Below are 20186 nucleotides of genomic sequence, written 5' to 3'. Positions count from 1 at the left end.
CTCAAGCAGGTCCAGTTTTCCCCAACAGAGCGATCAGATCCTGCCCTCCTGGCAACCGCAGGCAGAGGCCTTAAAGAGGGCCAGTGGAGACAATAATGGAAATAATTTTTAAGATGGCTATTACATTGATCTACTTAGCATTTTATGCCAGGTGGTTTTATGAAGTATTTGAATAGCTGGATTCTAGAAGAAGAACGTGTCAGTTATAAAGATGATTTAAAGCAAAAGCACTTTACTTCATAATGTAATCTTTCCTTTCAATCTCTGCATTTCATTGATCTTACAATAAAAAGAATGTTCCTATATCAATTTTAGTCATTAACACCATCAAACTGTATCTCTGCATCCAAAGGAAAATGGATAATTGAGGTAATTATTTAGATAATTTAGGACAAATAATACTTTCCCAGAAATCTCTGTATAATTGAGATTACAGAGAGAGATTTCTTGAATCACTTCTATAATTATCTCACTTTTGCCACTGTGCTTTGAAGTATAAATGGTGGCCTCAGTCCAATGGTGCAGCTGAAGGTTCTATGCAGATGTACTATGCAATTGTTATAATTCTGTTTGACTGTGGGATGTTTTATCTGATTGTGCACATCATAAACCATGTTATTTCAGCTTCATTTGTTGTTTTGTTTCCATGGTAATTATGGTTTGGGAGAATGAATTTTAAAAAAGATGTACTTCAAGATAAGTAAAAATGGGACACATGTTGTGTTTGTTTTTATGGACTAATTTACAGATGCCTCACTTAACTTTTATTGCTGTTTGTTTGCATAGCTTTGAAAATGTTTGCATAATAAGAAACAAGTCTATATAGATGGTCTTTGGATGAGAACAGGGAAAAATGATGTACATTTTTTTTGAACTGTGTGAAATTAAAATAGGAAAGCTTTGAAAATGGTTCATCAATACCTGTGGGGAGACTCAATTAATAGTAAAAGAAAATAATTTTAAGTTGAGGGGATTTTTATGTTTTCATGGTCTTTGATGATTTTTATTCAATTTAAACCCCATTTTCATGAGTTAACACTCAGAAATATATTTATTTAGTCCCAAACAGCCCATACTGTTAAGACCTTTTTGGGTAAAATTTTAGGGTAAATTGGTTTGTTTCTTTGTTTCATTATTCATTTGTTTAGTCAGCATACCAAAATTTAAAACTTCACTGGTATTTTATTCAGTCTCACTTTCAACTGTATATTTTAACACAAACAGCAAATCCTGCACTGTGCCTTTCATCCAAATTGTGGAGGTCAATTCTCATAAACACCTTTTTTTATACGTGGAAACATTAAACTATCAGATAAAAGCACCTGCTCAAGGTCAACAGTATGGAGATGCTTAGGAGACTATTTAAATTGAAAAGGTACTCTAAAGTATTAATTCCTAAAGGAATGAGAATGACTTGTTCTAGAATTTTTAAAAAGTATAATTCTGTTAAGAAAGCCAGTGAGGTTACATAAAATAGAAAAAAAATTAATTATCTATTTAGAACTGTCAAGGGCAGTATTGTTAGCTGTTTTGAGATTTTTCTCAAACTGGTTTCCATGTTATTTGATTAAGTGGCAAAGAAATACAAAAGTAAAACAGAGAGGAAAGCAATGTAGGCAATAAGGATGACAGAATATTTTTATCGATTACTGTACAAAGTTTTCTGCTTCATTATTAATCATTCTAAGTCTTTTAAGTTAAGTAGAAATTATTCATCAGGAAAATTATTTTCAAAGAAATACCTTTTATATTTTATACTAGAGGCCCAGTGCATGAAAATTCGTGCACTGGGGGGGGGGGGGGGGGGGGGGAGGGGGCGGGCTCAGCCTGGCCTGCCCCCTCTCACAGTCCGGGAGCCCTCAGGGGATGTCCTACTGATGGCTCCCTGTGGGGAGTGGGCCTAAGCTGCAGTCTGGCCTCCCTCTGCGGGAGGTGACCGGCCGATCAGGGGAAGGCATCGCCCCCATCACTCTGCTGCTGCTGCCACTGCTGGCTGCTGCGGCTGCCTGAGCCTCAGCCCAGTTCTCGCAGCAGCTGCCATCTGAGGCTTGCCTGTTCCTCGACCGGGCCCTCACAGCAGCAGCTGCCATTTGCAGCTGCAGCTTTGTCCAGAAGGATGTCTGGTCTAATTAGCATATTACCCTTTTATTAGTATAGATATTTTTTTATTTTTATTTTTATTTTTTTTTTTTTAAAATATTTTATTGATTTTTTATAGAGAAGAAGGGAGAGGGATAGAGAGTTAGAAACATCGATGAGAGAGATCGATCAGCTGCCTCCTGCACGCCCCCTACTGGGGATGTGCCCGCAACCAAGGTACATGCCCTTGACCGGAATCGAACCTGGGACCCTTCAGTCCGCAGGCCGACGCTCTATCCACTGAGCCAAACCGGTTCGGCTAGTATAGATATTTTTTTATTTTTATTGCCCTTAATTATTTTTCTGTTTGTACTGGGCCCTTATCTTGGCAGCCCCTTCCCTTCCATCTGCTGTTGCTTACACTCTTCCCATCTGTCCCTGTCTTTGGCCCCCCATCCTCCGGTTCCACACCTCTTCCATTGCCTTTATCTCCCTTTGCCTCTGTCTGCTCCCAGTTTGGAATTATTTTTTTAATTGAATTTATTGGGGTAACATTAGTTAATAAAATTATATGGTTTCAGGTGTACAATTCTATAATACATCATCTGTATATTGTATTGTGTGTTCACCACCCCAAGTCAAGTCTTCCATCACTATCCCTCCTATATCCTTTTCTACCTGCCCCCAACCCCTTTTCCCTCTGGTAATCACCATACTGTTGTCTGGGTCTATAAATTTTGTTTTGTTTTGTTTGCTTAATCCGTTTGCCTTTTTGTCAAAGAAATACCCAGATAACAAGCCCAAACATTTGGTGTATTTTCCTCCAGTTAGACATCAGAGAAGTTAAAATCCTTAGCTACATAAACAAACAGGTGCCCTTGGTAGCAACATTGACAACCCTTCCTTGTTTTCTTAGGCTTAGCCCAGACTGCGAGCCAAATAGAAGTGCAACGCCTCCGTTGCCACCTTTGCCGTTTCAAATTAAAGAGATGACAAGTCCTTTGGTTAGTGATGAAGAAGTATTCCCACTGGTGAGTTGCAGGTGCTGGATTTTTTTTTTTAAGAGGTGATTACACTTACACTGATACCGATATACGGATGTGTACATAGTTGTTAAAAAGGCGTTGCTGCTTGAGTGGTTTGGCCAAGCCTATCTACAAAAGAAAAGAGAACCATAATGTTCCATGAAATATGTCAATCAATGGTATTCATCTCTAGAGCAGGCCAGAATTACTGTGACTTCACCCCTGGACATTCCATAAGTCCTCAAGAATCTCTATATTTTAAAGAGCTACAGGTGATCTTTTGTGCCCGTTTAAAATCTTTTCTGTTGCTCTGACATGCATACAGAAACATGCACAAATCAGAACTGGACAGCTTGATGAATTGTCACGAAGGGAGACATCAATGTAACTACCACCCAGGTAATAAATAGGACAGCCGTAGCACTCCAGAAGCCGCCCTCCCCCACCCACCTCCAGTCACTCCTCCAACTTGCTCTCAAGATAACCTGACTTGTAATATAATAAGTTAGTTGTGGCCATTTGTAAAATTTATATAAATGGTATGTTCTTTTGTTTCAGGCTTTTTTTGCTCAACACTGTTTATTAGATTCATCATCCATGTTGTTTTACATACTATAGTTTATCTATTCTTGTTAGTCTATAGTATTCGATTGTATATAAATTCTGCATGCAATGATACTACAATGATTCTACTGTTGACGGACATTTATAGCCTGGGGCTATTACAACAATGCTACTGAAAACACTGTATGTGTCTTTTGGTGCACATGTGTATAATTTCCATTGGGTGTATACCTAAAGAGCAGAATTGCTAAGTAACAGGATATGCATAACGTCATCTTTAGGAGGTACTGCCAAGCTGCTTTCCTAACTATTTGAGTTAACACGTGAGATAATGTGTGTTTTCTTTGTTCTATATTTTTTCCAACATATGATAGTGTTTGGTCTTTTTACATTTAGCTTTTATGGTCAGTGATTAGTAACATCTTATTGTTGTTTTAATTCTTATTTCTCTGGTGACTACTGAGGATGAGCACCTTTTCATTTATTTACTGGCCATTCTGATATCTTCCACTGTAAAGTGTCTCTTCAATTTTCTTGCCTAAGTTTCTATTGGATTATCTTTATCCTTATTAATTTGTAGAAGTTCTTTATATATTCTGGATATAAGCCCTTTGTTGATTGTATGTGCTGAAAATATCTTCTCTCACTCTTACTTGCCTCTTCATTTAATCTTTTTTTAAATTGTTGACAATATTACAGATGTCCCCAATTTGCCCCACCCCAGGCTTTCACTCACTGTTATCTATGTCCTTGGGCTGTGCATATATGCATATAAGTTTTTTGGTTAATCTCTTCCCCTCCCCCTCTGAGATCTGTCAGTCTGTTCCATGCATCCATGCCTCTGGACCTATTTTGGGTTTCTTTGGGTTTTTGTTTTTTAATATATTTTTGTTTTTTGGTGTTTTTTAAAAATATATTTTATTGATTTCAGAGAGGAAGGGAGAAAGAGATAGAAACATCAATGATGAGAGAGAATCATTGATCTGCTGCCTCCTGCACGCCCCAACCTGGACATGTGCCTTGACCAGGAATCAAACCATGATCTGTTTCACAGGTGGATGCTCAACCACTGAGCCTCGCCGGCAGGGCTGGATCTATTTTGTTAATTAGTTTATTTTTTCCATTAGATTCCAAAAATAAGTAAGATCATGAGATATTTGTCTTTCTCTGGCTGGCTTATTTCACTTAGCATGATAATCTCCAGGTCCATCCATGCTGTTGCAAAGGGTAAGAGATCCTTCTTTTTTATAGCACCATATATTCCATTATGTAAATGTGCCACACCTTTTTTTATCCATTAATCTACTGATGGGCACTTGGGTTGTTTCCAGATCTTAGCTATTGTAAATAGTGCTGCTATAAACACAGAGGTGAATATATTTTTTGTGATTAGTGTTTTGGGATTCTTAGGATATATTCCTAGAAGTGGGCTCACTGGTTAAACAGCAGTCCCATATTTAAATTTTTGAGGAAACTCCATACTGTGTTCTATAGTGGCTGCACCAGTCTGCATTCCCACCAGCAGTGTACTAGGGTTCCCTTTTCTCCACATCCTTGCCAGCACTTGTCATTTGTTGATTTGTTGATGGTAGCCATTCTGGCAGGTCTGAGGTGATACCTCACTGTAGTTTTACTTTGCATCTCTCTGATGATTAGTGACATTAAGCATTTTTCATATGTCTATTGGTCATCTGTATGTCCTCTTTGGAAAAGTGTCTATTCAGGTTCTTTGCCCACTTTTGTCTTCCTTTTGCTAAGTTGTATGAGTTCATTATATATTTTGGAAATTAACCCCTTATCAGATGTAAAATTGGTGAATATGTTCTCCCATTTTGATGATGGTTTCTTTTGCTGTGCAGAAGCATTTTTAGTTTGATGTCATCCCATTTGTTTATTTTTCCTTTGTTTATTTTTTTTATGAGCACAGTTCTTAATTTTAATACAAACTTATGAATCTTTTTCTTTATAGTTAATATTTTTAGATGTTCTATTTAAAAAATTTGCCTGTCCCAAAGGTATAAAAATACTAGAGGCCTGGTGCACAACATTCGTGCATGACATTCATGCACATCATATTCATAAGCCAGCAGGCAGACATCCCCCGAAGGATCCTTAGCACTGCCTTGGAGGCGGGAGAGGCTCCTGCCACTGCCTCTGTGCTCACAGGTTGTGAGCCTGGCTTCTGGCTGAGTGGCACTCCTCCTGTGGGAGCGCACTGACCACCAGGGGGCAGCTCCTGTGTTGAGCGTCTGCCCCCCGGTGGTCAGTGCGCAGCATAGCAACCGGTCATTCTGCTGTTCTGTCAATTTGCATATTAGCCTTTTATTATATAGGATTATCCTATGTTTCCTTCTGGAAGCTTTGGCTCTTTACTTTTCATATTTAGATCTACATCTGGAATTAATTTTTGCAAATGGTGCAAGGTGGGATTCTCAATCTTTTTCCCCAGGTAAATACTCACTTGAATTTATACATGTAATCCAGGTCTGGAGATTCTTTCTAATTTATTTGTATTTGAAATCAAAATAATGCCAGTTTGTTTTTCTACTTTCAAATCTTTATACTTTTTTCTTTTTCTTGCCTTTTGTACTGATCAGGACCTTGGGTAAATGTTGAGTAGTAAAACTGGTATTTCCAGCACCCTTCTCTCATTGTCAGTTGCAAAGGGAAAGTTTCCAATATTGCACCATTGTGGTATTTGCTATAGACTAAGTAAGGCAGAAGGATAATATGTGGTTTGCTTAAAATATTGATTAGTAAACAATGCAGTTATCAATGTCCAGAACATGACCATGGGAGTGGGTGCCTGAAATGAAGTGTCCCCCAGGATTCTGTTTTTTAACTTCTTTTATTTGCATCTCTTGGATGATTTCAACCAGACTCGTGGCTTTAATCAATATAATTTCCAAATGTATATCTCTGATCCAGACCTACCTTCTGAGATCTGGTCTGATAGATCCACTGTTTACTTGATAATCTGAGTCCCTAGTCACCTCTAGCTCAGCTTTATTCAAAATAGAATGCATTTTTTTCATTCATATATTAATTCAAAATTCAGAATCTGTGCTAGAACCTGGGGAATCACAAATAAATAAGACCTTATCCTTAATGGGCTCCTTTTGCTGTTTTCCTTTCTCAATACATGGCATTGATGGCACCTCGTCACTGACGCGAGAATCTAGGATGTTGTCTGCCTGAGGTCAGTCAGGGTCCCTAGAATCTGAAATGGAGATTCTTGTGAAAGTGATTTATTGAGAGAGTATTCTCAGCAGAAGAGAGGAGGGAAGGAAAGCTAAATAAGAATGAGGTCTCAGTTAAGATTGGTCTAGCCCAGTGGTCGGCAAACCGCGGCTCAGGAGCCACATGCGACTCTTTGGCCCCTTGAGTGTGGCTCTTCCACAAAATACCATGTGTGGGCGTGCAAGTACAGTGCGAAGTTAACTTAAAACTTTCAGTAAAGTTTATTAAGTTAATTTTAGGGAACGTTGTGGATGAAAGAAGATGTAGTGTCGAGGACTGAGAAAGGTATGTTGACATGGTTTGGACATATAGAGAGGATGAACATAAGGAGATAGACGAAACAAGTATACAAGACGAGTGTGGATGGGAGAGTTGGAAGGGGTCGACCTCAGCAAACGTACCTCAATCAGATTGAGGATGTTTTAGCAAAGGCCAGCTTAGGAGTACCCTAATTAAGTTAATAACAATGTACCTACCTATATAGTTTAAGTTTAAAAAATTTGGCTCTCAAAAGAAATTTCAGTCGTTGTACTGGTGATATTTGGCTCTGTTGACTAATGAGTTTGCCGACCACTGGTCTAGCCTGATCTCACCAGGAGCTTGGAGCATGGATTACACGACAGAGTTGATTCCCCGGCAGGACAAGAAGTCTGGTGTTTTGTGCCCCTGTGTCAATCAGGCTTGCCTCTGAGAGGGAATGCACTGAAGGAGGGATTGCAATGAGGCAGGAGGCTCCAGTGCAACTGAGGGCAGGTCTCCAGAGAAGTGGCGAGCTGTAAGCTATTAGCAGTCAACACCCACATGCTGCAGGGTAGATGTACCACCTGGTGAAGGGGAGCCTTCAGCATCCTTTCCATGTTGTTCATTCCTTTCAGGCATAGCTTCTCCAAGATTCTGGATGATCATAATATCTGGTTAGAGCTATAAACTACTTTCCTTGAGGCTGCAATTGGTCTCAAGGACTTAACTGATACGCACCATCTCCTCACCCATCTAGATTCCCTGCTCCTTGTGCTTCTCTCGTAGTGATAACAATTCAAGGTGCATTAGTTTGTGCTAAAGAGGCGACATGTGGCTATGCTGGACACCTGAAAACACCGGGTGAATCCCCTGAATTGCTTATGAGGCTTGTCTTTCACTCTCTGGAGTTTATGTTGTCTTGCCAAGCCTTCTACATGCTTACCACTTCTTGTTCATCGGGTCTTAGCATGATGTTCATGTGAATATATGATTGATGTTTTATAGTCTATAGTCCTTGGAATGTTCAGGTGGCCCAGGCTCCTTCAGAATTGACTGTGACAGCATCATTAACATAACACAATAGTGGGGCAAAAACATGGACGTGCACTGTTGTCTAGGCTAAGCCATGTGAGTGCTAATGCTGCTGGCCCTGCTCCTTATTATTAAAAGGATGCATTTGCCAGATGAACAGCAGCATACCACATACCCAAGGCTGTGATATTCTACACTGAGTGGCCAGATTATTATGACCGGCCAGATTATTATGACCACCCCATCAGTACAATGAAGTGAATTAGTTATGCAAATAATCTACACTAATAAAAGAGAAACATGGTAATTGGCGTACGACCGCTACCCTTCCCATTGGCTAATCAGCGTATCCTTATGCAAATTAACTGTCAGCCAAGATGGCGGCCGGCAGCCATGCACTGAAGTGAGCAGGGAGGTTTGCTTCCTCCAGGGACTGCAGACTCCAACGTTCCCGCCTCACTTGCCGGACTCTCAACTGCAACTCTAGGCAACTATTACTATGTTGCAAATAAGAAGCTAAACAAAACCAGCTTTTAGTCAGCCCCGGACCGCAACATTGTATCCATGTTTTCAGCAGTGAGACCTCAGAGCTAAAGCTGGCCCAGAATAAAAAAAAAAATAAAGAAAACAAGGAGCGGTTGGGAGCTTTTAGTCAACTGCCAGCGGGAAAACAGCCCTCAGCCCCTCAGCCAGAATGGCCAGGCACCCCAGTGGGGACCCCCACCCTGATCCAGGACACCCTTCAGGGCAAACCAGACAGCCCCCACCCATGCACCAGGCCTCTATTCTATATAGTAAAAGGGTAATATGCCTCCCGGCACCGGGATCAGCGGAACAGCGAGGCTCCTGGCACCGGGATCAGCGTGACAGGGGGCAGCGCCCAAACCCCCTGATCAGCCCTGCTCTGTGCCTGATAGGGGGGGAGCTCCCCAATCCCCTGATTGCCCTGCGGCTCTGTGTGTGACAGGGTGCAGCGCACCAACCCCCTGATCAACCCTGCTCTCTGTGTGACAGGGTGTGGCGCCCCAACACCGCCCCCCCCCCCCACAGGCCCTGCTCTGTGTGTGACAGGGTAGAACCATAACCTCTCCATCAGCCCCGCCCTGAGTGTGACAGTGGCGGTGCCCCAACCCCCTGATCGGCCCTGTTCTGTGGGTGATAGAGGGTGGCGCCCCAACCCCCCTCCACGGGACTTGCTCTGTGTGTGACGGGGTAGAGCCATAACCTCCCCATTGGCCCTGCCCTGAGTGTGACAGGGTGCAGCGCCCCAACCCCCTGATGGGCCCTGCTCTGTGAGTGACTGGGGGCAGCGCCCCAACCCCCTGATCGGCCCTGCTCTGTGCATGACAGGGGGGAGCTCCCCAACCCCCTTATCGACCCTGCTCTGTGCGTGACAGGGTATGGAGCCCCAACCCCCCTGATGGGCCCTGCTCTGTGAGTGACAGGGGGTGGCGCCGCAACCTCCCCATTGACCCTGCCTTGAGTGTGACAGGGGGCGGTGCCCCAACCCCCCAATCAGTCTACCCTGAGCGTGACTGAGGGTGGCATTGCAACCTCCCGATCCGCCCTGCTCTGTGCATGACGGGGCGGTGCCCCGACTCCCCAATTGGCCCTGCTCTGAGCCTGACCAGGGGCTGCACCTAGGGATTGGGCCTGCCCTCTGCCACCCGGGAGCAGGCCTAGGCCAGCAGGTTGTTATCTCCTGAGGGGTCCCAGACTGCGAGAGGGCACAGGCCGGGCTGGGGGACCCCCCCCCTCCCCCCCCCCGCCGAGTGCACAAATTTTTGTGCACCGGGCCTCTAGTAATAATAATAATAAAACCTTGAGAGTATTTGCTTAGGAAGTTTTCAATATTCAGTATTTTTGGAAGTGTCAATGAAGTACTAATGGGGTGGTCATAATAATCTGGCCACTCAGTGTATTGCAGTAAAGATACTGTGTCTGGCCCAGCAGCTACAGCTGGGGCCATTTCTTGGATAAGATTGTGGTACTTCACTATCGTCTGCCACGACCCATACATTTTGGCGGAGGCCTGCCGGAAGCCGGTCCACACCTTTGGGGACCCCTGGACCCGCTGGGATTGGACCCCAGCAGAGGCCAGACTTGTGAACTAAATCTCCCTCCCTCCCCCCGTGACAAAGTTCACCTGCATTCAAACTGCTGACTCTCCAAACTCTTCATAAAGTCCCATTCTTCCTAATAAAACAAAAGTTGACCACAGAACTAGAAGGTTTAAGTACAAATTTCCCCAATTTATTTTTAATTAACTTAAAAATTATTTTTAATGAGCACTATAAAATTACCTAATATCACCCTTTATTCCTCAGCCACAGATATTGTGTGCGTGGTAGGGGATAAAAGTACGCACTAAACAGGCCACAGTTAAATGAGCACTTCCTTATTACCTGAAGGACGGAACTGGGCACCCATCACTGAGGCTTTCTCGGCCGTAATTGGACAAACAAGATCCCTCCCAGCCTATGGCCCTCCCCACTCTTCCGCCCTCCTCACCTAAATAACTCCCTAGCAGCAGTCAGCCCCCTTTTAAAGTAATCCTTAATTATTTTCCTCTATAAGCTTTCTTCGTCCCATTCTACTAGAATCTGATTTCAGCCTTTTTAGGGTTGCCGATTTTCAGATGAAAATCATTGGTTTTACAAATCAGTGGAGTATGTTTTAGGTAAAGTTTCACGGTAACTGTGTTCTCTCTGCATCTGCAGTTGGACACTGTAATATTCACTTCTAGAGCTTTTTTTATGTATCGGAGCTGTGATGTTTTAGCTCCTTGCCGATGTCATTAGCGACAGCATTACACTGGTAGAGGGAATTCAGCTTAAGGTATGTTCTTTCATTAAGGGTTGCAGTGACTGAAGAATGCCTGGAAGTATGAAGATTTAAAAAGGCTTTGTGCTCCTCGGCTAACTTGTCTTTCTTCCTTTAGTCTCCCCCAGACACGTCCTTCCCAGCGTCCCTGGCCACGCAGCATTTCCTCATGGAGGAAGAGAAGCGAGCAAAAGAACTTGAAAAACTTCTAAATACACATATTGATGAACTGCAAAGACATACAGAATTTACTCTCAATAAATACACCAAGCTAAAACAAAATAGACACACATGAGCTTTCAAACTTTTTTTACTTGTTCCCCCACCCCAACAAAAAAAGCTCTGGCAAAATATTTACGAAGCTGATTAATGAAACTGAGAAATTTTGTTCTGTTTTCTTGAGTAAATCATTTCTGTAAGGCAGCTAGAAAATAGTATTTTGTTCGATCACGCTATCTGTATATCTGCATTCACATAATAAATTGTTTGGCTATAGAATTACTCTAAAATAAACATCACTACTCCAAAAGAGCACTTTTTTTTCCAGTCTAGGAATATTTTGGAATTAAATATGCAGTTTTATTCCCACTTGAATCATGTCCACTGAAACCACACAGAAGGAGGGGAAGGGCAGCACTATATTTATTCCAAATGTAAATAAATCAAGTGCAGCCCAGTTGGACTAGTTTGAAAACTCAAGAATTTGTGAAAATGAAAAATATTAAGTATTCTGAGGTATATAAACATCCTAAAACCTCTATTAGGAAGAGAAAAACCTAGCTTTACTGTTTCTGCACTCATCTTTGTGTTGTCTCTATTTCAACACAATGGAATGTGCTGTCCACACACCTGCAATATGTGTGCCAAATATTAATGCTTTCTTGTCAATACTAGTACTTCATGGACATGAACAAGATAAAGGAAATATAAAGCATTGTTGTTATAATACCTCTGTTTTTAATAAAAGAATGCAAAATTCCATGGACTTGAAACCCAAATGTCAAATCTTTATAGAACAGCAATAGCATGGTCGTGAACAATAAAATTCACATTACATATATGCGCGCATGATAATCCATTATTCTTTCTTTAAAATGACATTTATATAAAGATGAAAAAACCCCTATGTAGTTACTCCAGGTAAGTCCCATAGCTTTTATAGTGGGTTTTTTTTTTCTCTTGAAGGAAATTAAGCCTCAATGTACTGAAAAGTAAGTCAAGATGTCTTTAGATAACAGGTGTCATTGTTGTGTGAAACTGCAGAGCCCTGATCACTTCAAGGGACTCGACCGTGTGGATTTGTATAGCTCTTGATCTCTGCAAAAAGCCTTCACATGGCATTGTTCGTTTCAATCCAAAACAAGCCTGTGACTCAGCAAGGCTAGTGTCCTTCCTCCTGGAAACCAAGCTGTTAAGAAACCCTCTGAGCCGAAACCGGTTTGGCTCAGTGGATAGAGCGTCGGCCTGCGGGCTGAAAGGTCCCAGGTTCGATTCCGGTCAAGGGCATGTACCTGGGTTGCGGGCACATCTCCAGTGGGAGATGTGCAGGAGGCAGCTGGTCGATGTTTCTTTCTCATCGATGTTTCTAACTCTCTATCTCTCTCCCTTCCTCTCTGTAAAAAATCAATAAAATATATTTAAAAAAAAAAAAAAAAAAAAAAAAGAAACCCTCTGAAATCGTGGTCAGCAAGGGAGGCAGAAATGCCCAGCTTCTGACGCCGGGCTCCAGCTGTCATAAGCAAGCAGATGGTGAATAAGGCTATATCTACAGGAGCCATGTTTCATGACAAAAACATCAGAGGAGTACAAAGCCTTTAGTGTGCCCAAAAGAGCTCCCCGTGAGAAAAATAAGAAAAGTCAACATACTTTTTCAATTATTTAGTCATTTCTAGCCTGGACACAAAGGAAATAATTTTCAGTGTTATCTTAAGACCAGTAGTTTTATTGCTAGCTTCACCCAGTGGCCAGATAAGTTTCTATTGAACGAGTACAAAAAAATGTTTTATATAAATGTTAAAGGCACGCTTTAAAATTAAATATCCATTGCATTTTGCAGTTATTTATCACATGTTCTTACAAACTAATATTGTTTTAAAGGATGATACTTTGTAAAACACTGTGTAATATGAATCAAGAATTCTCGTGATCCGTCCACAAAGTGTTATGAAGACGGGGGTGGGAAGGGGGGGGCGGGGGAGGGGATGTCTAGGGAAAGGGTGTCCCATAAACTAAGTCTAAAACCTTTGTGTCCTTACTGCAAATGTAAACAAGGCAAAAGTTTAAGTATGTCTATCTTTATAATCCCCCAATCTGGATGCCACTGCGCTCTCTTCAGGACTAAGGCAGGGTTGAAAGCTGGGTGGTGAAATGAAGACCCAGGCTACTATGTTCTTAGAAGTTAGCAGTCAAGACAGCATGGCCCTGCAGGCTGTCCAGGATTAACAGTACATTTGCTCCTCCGGATTATTATTTCAAGCCCACAGCAAACTTCTTTTAAATCACTAGATTCTACTTCACACCAGCTTTCTCAAAACAGTGGTTTTCAATATGTTTTGCTTAACAATAGGATTTGGTGTTCCAAAGGAATCATATGCCGAAGCCCAACCTATAATGAAGATAAAAATTAAGCAGCTCTGGTTGCATTGTGAGAGGAGGAGAGGAGGGAGGCCTCCTTGCTGTCCATCCCCACTCACTCCCCTCTCCTGCCCTCCACAGACCAAAGGGCTTCCACGGAGCAGTTGGCCCAGATGTTGTTGTGGGAGGGACTGAAGGAGAAGCAGATTTGCTCTATTATTAGCACAGAACTCATTTTCCTACAGAAACCATGCCAATGGCTATAGCCTCCTGCACACCACAAAAGCCAGTCTAGCTACCACACGAAGGAAGGAGTGGAAGGAGGGAAATAGGAGAAAGCCCAGTCAGGCCATTGAACACTGCAAGTCAATTCAATGAGGAAGTGTGCCCTGAGTTAACGTTTGCCTCATAATGGCTTAAATATACACTGAGTGGCCAGATTATTATGACCACCCCATCAGTACAATGAAGTGAATTAGTTATGCAAATAATAATCCTATCTAATAACAGACAAAGATGCAAATTGACCGTACCTTTGCTACACCCACCATTGGCTATTCAGAGCGATATGCAAATTAACCACCAACAAAGATGGCGGCTAATTTGCATATACCGGCTGGGAGCGAAGACAGAAGACACCGTAGAAGGAAGCCAAGCAATGGAGCCGAGGTAGCGGAGACAGGCGGGAGAGAAGCGGCAGAGACGGGCGGGAGAGAAGTGGCAGAGACGGGTGGGGTAGGAACAGCAGAGAAGGGTGGGGTAGGAGTGGCAGAGACTGGAGGGGTAGGAATGGCAGAGATGGGAGCGAAGCCCTATTCTTGCAGGAATCTTCCTGCAAACGGGCCTCTAGTAATAATAATAAAACCTTGAGAGTATTTGCTTAGGAAGTTTTCAATATTCAGTATTTTTGGAAGTGTCAATGAAGTACTAATGGGGTGGTCATAATAATCTGGCCACTCAGTGTATACCTTTACTTCTCAGTGATCCAGGAACATACTAACTGGTTTAGGAATTAAGCAAATTTGGGAGAGAGGGGCTGCTGGAAAATCACAGATAATCCCCAAATTTCATTTAAACAAAATTATAGGCAAGTCTTCTTATCAATAGAGCTGCTCTGGCTAAGTGGACCTCAGAGTTCCCCCTTATCATCACCTGGACACTCAGCCCAACCTGCCTCTGACCATCACCTCCCGCTCTGGGACCGCCATCAAGCTAAGCAGCTTCCACTGCCTAACTATGGAGGCCTGCCCTGGAGATGAGTTTGTCTAGGTCCCTGCTATGCCTCAAACATTCATCTTACCCAAGCAATCTATAATCAATTGCAGTTTTAACAATGATGTGGAGTGATCCCCTCCTCATCCAGTTATCTCAATTAACATAAATTTCCTCTTTATATATGTGACCCCTGTCTCCCTGACCCATCTGAACGCTCCTAGAAGAGAGGGCTATTCTTAGGCTTCTATGCCTCCCCTGAGCACCTCGCCCAGGTCCTGGCCATGGGAGCTATTTGATAAATAGCAATCGGTGAGTGGATTGAATCCAGACATGGGGGATGCCTCTAGCAAAGGCAAGAGTAGAAATTGGAGGTAGTTTAGGGTACAATGACAAAATACTAGACGTAGCAAATTGTCAGCTGCAGAAAAGTGCACAAACTGTGAATTTGTCTGAATACTGGTGGGTATGGGGGAGGTTTTCACTCATACTTGACCTCACATAGGACCATCTGAGCATCTTCACAGTCCTTTTATACGTCTAATAGGAATCTATTATAGAACATTAGCCATGTGCTTACTGGTTAGAGCCAATGAAACCATAAGAACCCCAGGGCTAGAGCAATGCAGTAGAAGTATAATAGGGATTCGGGCCCAAGGACTTAAAGCCCAACTAGCAACTTCAACTCTGCCCAACCCTTTGAACCCCCAGACTGGAACATCACCAGGAGCTAAATCCTAAGTGATAAAACATTCCAAATTCTTTCCTCCTATAATGAGGCTACACTGTGGCCCAAGGATAATAATGAATGGACCATGGGCCTCCTGAGCTTTGGCTGAGGGAAAACCGAGGGGAAAGTTTTCATGACCTCCAGGACCTCCCAGGGCGGGAGGTCAGGCAGAAACTTTGGCCAGCGCCACAGGAATCAACCATGCTGTGTTCAGAAGTGGAGCACATCACCATCCCCCAACATGGGCAAGAGCGGTCACAGTCTTATAATAGGATGAACATGAGTCTGAGTTAGGCAGATAATTCCTGTTATGGTGACCAAGAATCTGATCACACAGCTGAACTTCCAGCTCATCTCCAATAGCAAGGTTTCAAACAGGGAAAGATTCAGCAGGGCCAAGCATAGAGTGAGGAGATGCTCAGAGCCACCGAGCTGGCCCCATGGCCAGATTAGAAACTGTTAGGTCTTAAAGGTTCTCATACATTTGAACAGGTTAGATCAGTTGGAGGCAAGGGGTTCTCCATGCCTTAGCCCGTGACCTTAACAAAGCTTCCATTTCCTTATCTGTAGAACAGGCATAATACCATGACCTGCGTCAGAGGACTGTTATGAGGATGAAAGGAGGTAATGAACATAGAGCCCTTAGTAAGGCGACCGGAACACAATGAGAACTCGGTAAGTGCTAGCTGCTGGCACTTCCTGCCATCCCTGCCCTCTGAGGCATCAGATCTGAGCTCAGAATGAAACACATCCTCAACGAATAATACTATCACTTATTGAAGGACCATGTGCCAGTCACTACAATACAAATTAAACTTGTTTAATCATTAAAAATTTTATTAAGAAATAGTTACATAGCATAAAGTTCACCCACTTCAAGGGTATGATTCAATAACTTTTACTAAATTTATCAAGTTGTGCAAACACTTTTTTGGAACATTTCCACCACCCAAACAGACCCCTCGTGCCCATTTGCAGTCACTCCCTGTTCCCATGCCCAACCCCAGGCAGCTGCTAAGCTACTTTCTGTCTCTATGAGTTACTTGGACATTTCATATAAATGGATTCCTGTGATATGTAGGGTTCTGCATCTGGCTTCTTTCCTTCAGCTTGTTTTTTTGGTTCAGGTTGTAGCATGTATACAAAGTTTGTGCTTTTTTGTGGATGAATAGTGTTCTGCTGTACAAGTGAAAGGCATCTGATTTACCCACTTCAGCAGCTGACGGACATTTGTTTCCAGCTTGGCAGCTGTTATGAATAAAGTTGCTATGAACATTTATATTCAAGTCTGCGTGTGGATGTTTTGTTTTTGTTAGTAGATTCCTAGGAGCAGAATTTCTGAGTTATGTGGTAAATTTATGTTTAACTTTTAAAAGAAACTGTCAAATTGTATTCCCAAGTAACTGTACCATTTACATTTCCACCAGCAGTGTATAAGGATACTAATTTCTCCATATCCTCTCCCATACTTGTTATCTTTTTTTAAGAGGGTCATTCTTTTTTTAAAAAATATATTTATATTGATTTCGGAGAGGAAAGGAGAAGGAGAGAGAGATAGAAACATCAATGATAAGAGAATCATTGATCGGCTGCCTCCTGAACAATGCCTACTGAGGATGGAGCCTGCAACCCAGGCATGTGCCCTGACCAGGAATTGAACCATAACCTCCTGGTTCATAGGTTGACACTCAACCACTGAGCCACCCAGCCAGGCTATTGTCTCTCTTTTTTATTATAACACTAGGGGCCCGGTGCACGAAATTCATGCACTGGGGGGTCCCTCAACCCAGCCTGCCCCCTCTCACATACTGGGAGCCCTCAGGGGATGTCCTACTGACAGCTTAGGCCCGCTCCCTGCTCCCCTTGGAGCCGGCTCCGCCCCTGCCCCTTCCCATCACTGGCTCTGCCCCTGCCCCCTCCAATCACCAGCTCCACCCCTGCCCACTCCATCGTGGGCTCCAGCTCTGCCCCCTCCATCACGGGCTCCACCCCTGCCCCCTCCAATCACTGGCTCTGCCCCTCGGTCCCCCCCTGCCTCCCCCACCACCTGCCTGGCCAACAGGCCTGGACACTTCAGCGGTGGGGCTGAGGGGACTGGGCGTTGCCATCTTTGTGGTGGGGTGATGGTTAATTTGCATATTACCCTTGTATTAGATAGGATTTCAGTGTGTGTGAAGTGGAATTTCATCCTAGTTTTAATTTGTATTTCTCTACTGATCATGTTGAGCCTCTTTACGTATGCTTATCTACCACTCACCAATCTTTTTTTGGTGAAATGTCCATTCATATCTTTAGCCCATTTTATAATAATTTTTATTCTATATTGAGTTAAAAGAATTCTTTATACATTTCAAAATAAGTCCTTTATCAGGTATTTGGTTTGCATATATTTTCTCCCAGATTGTAGCTTATCTTTTCATTTTCTTAATAGTATCTTTTGAAGCCATATATTTTTAATTTTGCTGTAGCACAATTCATCGATTTTTTCTTTTACAGATTATGCTTTTGGCATAGTAAGTAAGAACTTTTTCCCCGACTCAAGGTCACAATTATTTTCTCCTGAAAGTTTTATAGTTTTAGGTTTTATATTAGGTTAATGATCCATTTTGAGTGAAGCTTTTTGTATGGTACATGAACCTAGATTCATCTTTTTACATGTGGATATTCCATTGTCACAGCACCATTTCTTGAAAAGACTAGCCTTTCCCCATTGAATTGTCTTGTTGAATTCAACTTTTGTTGAAAATCAATTGACCATAAATATAAGGGTTTATTTTTGGACTTTTAATTTTGTTCCAGTGATCTGTATGTCCTTATGCCAGTACCCCAGAGTCTTGATTACTGTAGCTTCACAGTAAGTTTTGATATTAGGAAGTGTAAATCCTCCAATTTACAAGATTGTTTTGGCTAATTAAGGCCCTTTGTTTTTCCACATAAGTTTTAGTATTGTCAGCATCTCAATTTTTGCAAAAAACAAAACAAACAAAAAAAACCCCCACAAAAACAAAACTAAATAATAACAAAACAAAACAAAATCCTGCTGGGACTTCATAAGAATGGCAATTCTCTCCAAAATAGCATTCTCTCCAACTTGAACCTCAATTTGGGGAGAATTAACATCTTAATAATATTGAGTCTTCCAATTAATCAGTGAACGTAAAATATCTCTCCATTTATTTGGATCTTCTTTAGTTTCTCTTAGAAATACCGTACAGTTTTCAATATGCAAGTCTTGCAGTTCTTTTGCTAAATTTATTCCTAAGTGTTTTATTCTATCTGATGCTATTAGGAATGAAATTGCTTTCCTAATCTCGTTATGGGATTATTCATTCCTAATATACAGAAATTCAATTGATTTTTGTATATTGTTCTTATATTCTGTGACCTTGTTGAGCTCATTTATTCTACTAGTGTATGTTTCTTAAAATTTTTCTACATACAGGGTCATGTTGTCTTTAAATAAAGATAGCTTTTACTTCTTCCTTCCATTCAGGTTCATTTTATTTCTTTTTCTTACCTGATTGCACTAATTAACTCCAATAAAATGTTAAATTGAAGCAGTGACAGCAATCATGTTTCTGATCTCCAGGAAAAGGTTTCAGTCTTTCCCAATAAGAAAGATATTAGCTGTAGGTTCTTTGTAGATGCTTTTTATCAGATTGAGGAAGTTGCTACCTACTATGCCTAGTTTGTTGAGAGCTCTTATGATTGGGTATTAGATTTTGTCTACTACTATGTTTATGGCATAGATTGTGGTGCTAGTTTCACTAATGTATATACTTATCTCCAAATTTATTAAATTGTATACCTAAGTATGTACAGCCCTTTATATGTATTGTGATACAGTGGTTTTTTTAAAAAAACCAAAAAGACAAAAAAAACCAAGCAGGAGTCAAGAGCAGTCTCAGAGTTTGGAAAATAAATACAGAGTACTATCCTATCTAATAAAAGACAAAAAGGGTAATTAACCGTACCTCCGCTACGCTTCCCATTGGCTAATCAGCGAGGTATGCAAATTAACTGCCAACCAAGATGGTGGCCGGCAGCCATGCAGCTGAAGCGAGCAGGAGGCTTGCTTGCTTCAGTGATGGAGGAAGCCAAGGTTCCCTGCCTGCCGCAGCCCGGCTCTGAGCTCCGAAAGCAACAATGTTTCCATTATAGAAGCTAAACAAACCCCACATACCTGCTTTCAGCCAGCCATGGCCTCGGAGCTGAGAGCGCTAGTGAAGAAAACAGAGTTTCAATTATAGAAGGTAAATAAATCCCAGAATTAAAAAAAAAAAAAGGAAAAAAGGAGAGTCTGGGAGCTTCAGTCGCAGGCCAGCCTGAAAATGGCCCTCAGCCCTTCACCCAGACTGGCCAGGCACCCCAGTGGGGACCCCCACCCTGAAGGGGTGTGACCAGCCTGAAAATAGCCATCAACCCCTCATCCAGACTGGCCAGGCACCCCAGTGGGGACCCCCACCCTGAAGGGTGTGTGACCAGCTGCAAACAGCCATCAGTCCCTCACCCAGGCTGGCCAGGCACCCAAGCAGGACCCCCCCACCCTGATCCAGGACACCCTTCAGGGCAAACCAGCCGGCCCCCACCCATGCACCAGGCCTCTATCCTATATAATAAAAGGGTAATATGCAAACTGACCCTAACAGCAGAAAGACTGGGAATGA

General features: G+C 42.3%; 1 protein-coding gene across 3 annotated transcripts in view; it reads left to right on the top strand.

Moving 5' to 3' along the window:
* The window catches only part of DEUP1 (deuterosome assembly protein 1), a 78876-nt gene extending 66912 nt beyond the window's left edge, over positions 1 to 11964 (top strand). For all 3 annotated transcript variants that reach the window (XM_070426900.1, XM_070426899.1, XM_070426898.1), the window contains 2 exons: positions 2996 to 3110; positions 11122 to 11964. In XM_070426900.1, coding sequence (XP_070283001.1) covers positions 2996 to 3110; positions 11122 to 11298 — 292 coding nt within the window. In that variant the 3' untranslated portion in view covers positions 11299 to 11964. The remainder of the gene's footprint in view (positions 1 to 2995; positions 3111 to 11121) is intronic.
* Positions 11965 to 20186: the final 8222 nt, after the last annotated feature.

The sequence above is a fragment of the Myotis yumanensis genome, unplaced genomic scaffold (assembly GCF_028538775.1).
Source record: "Myotis yumanensis isolate MYYU_CA2020_CCGP unplaced genomic scaffold, mMyoYum1.0.hap1 SCAF_10, whole genome shotgun sequence".
Lineage (NCBI taxonomy): Eukaryota > Metazoa > Chordata > Mammalia > Chiroptera > Vespertilionidae > Myotis > Myotis yumanensis.
The sequence above is the reverse complement of the archived record's forward strand: the minus strand, read 5'-3'. Positions and strand labels throughout refer to the sequence as shown.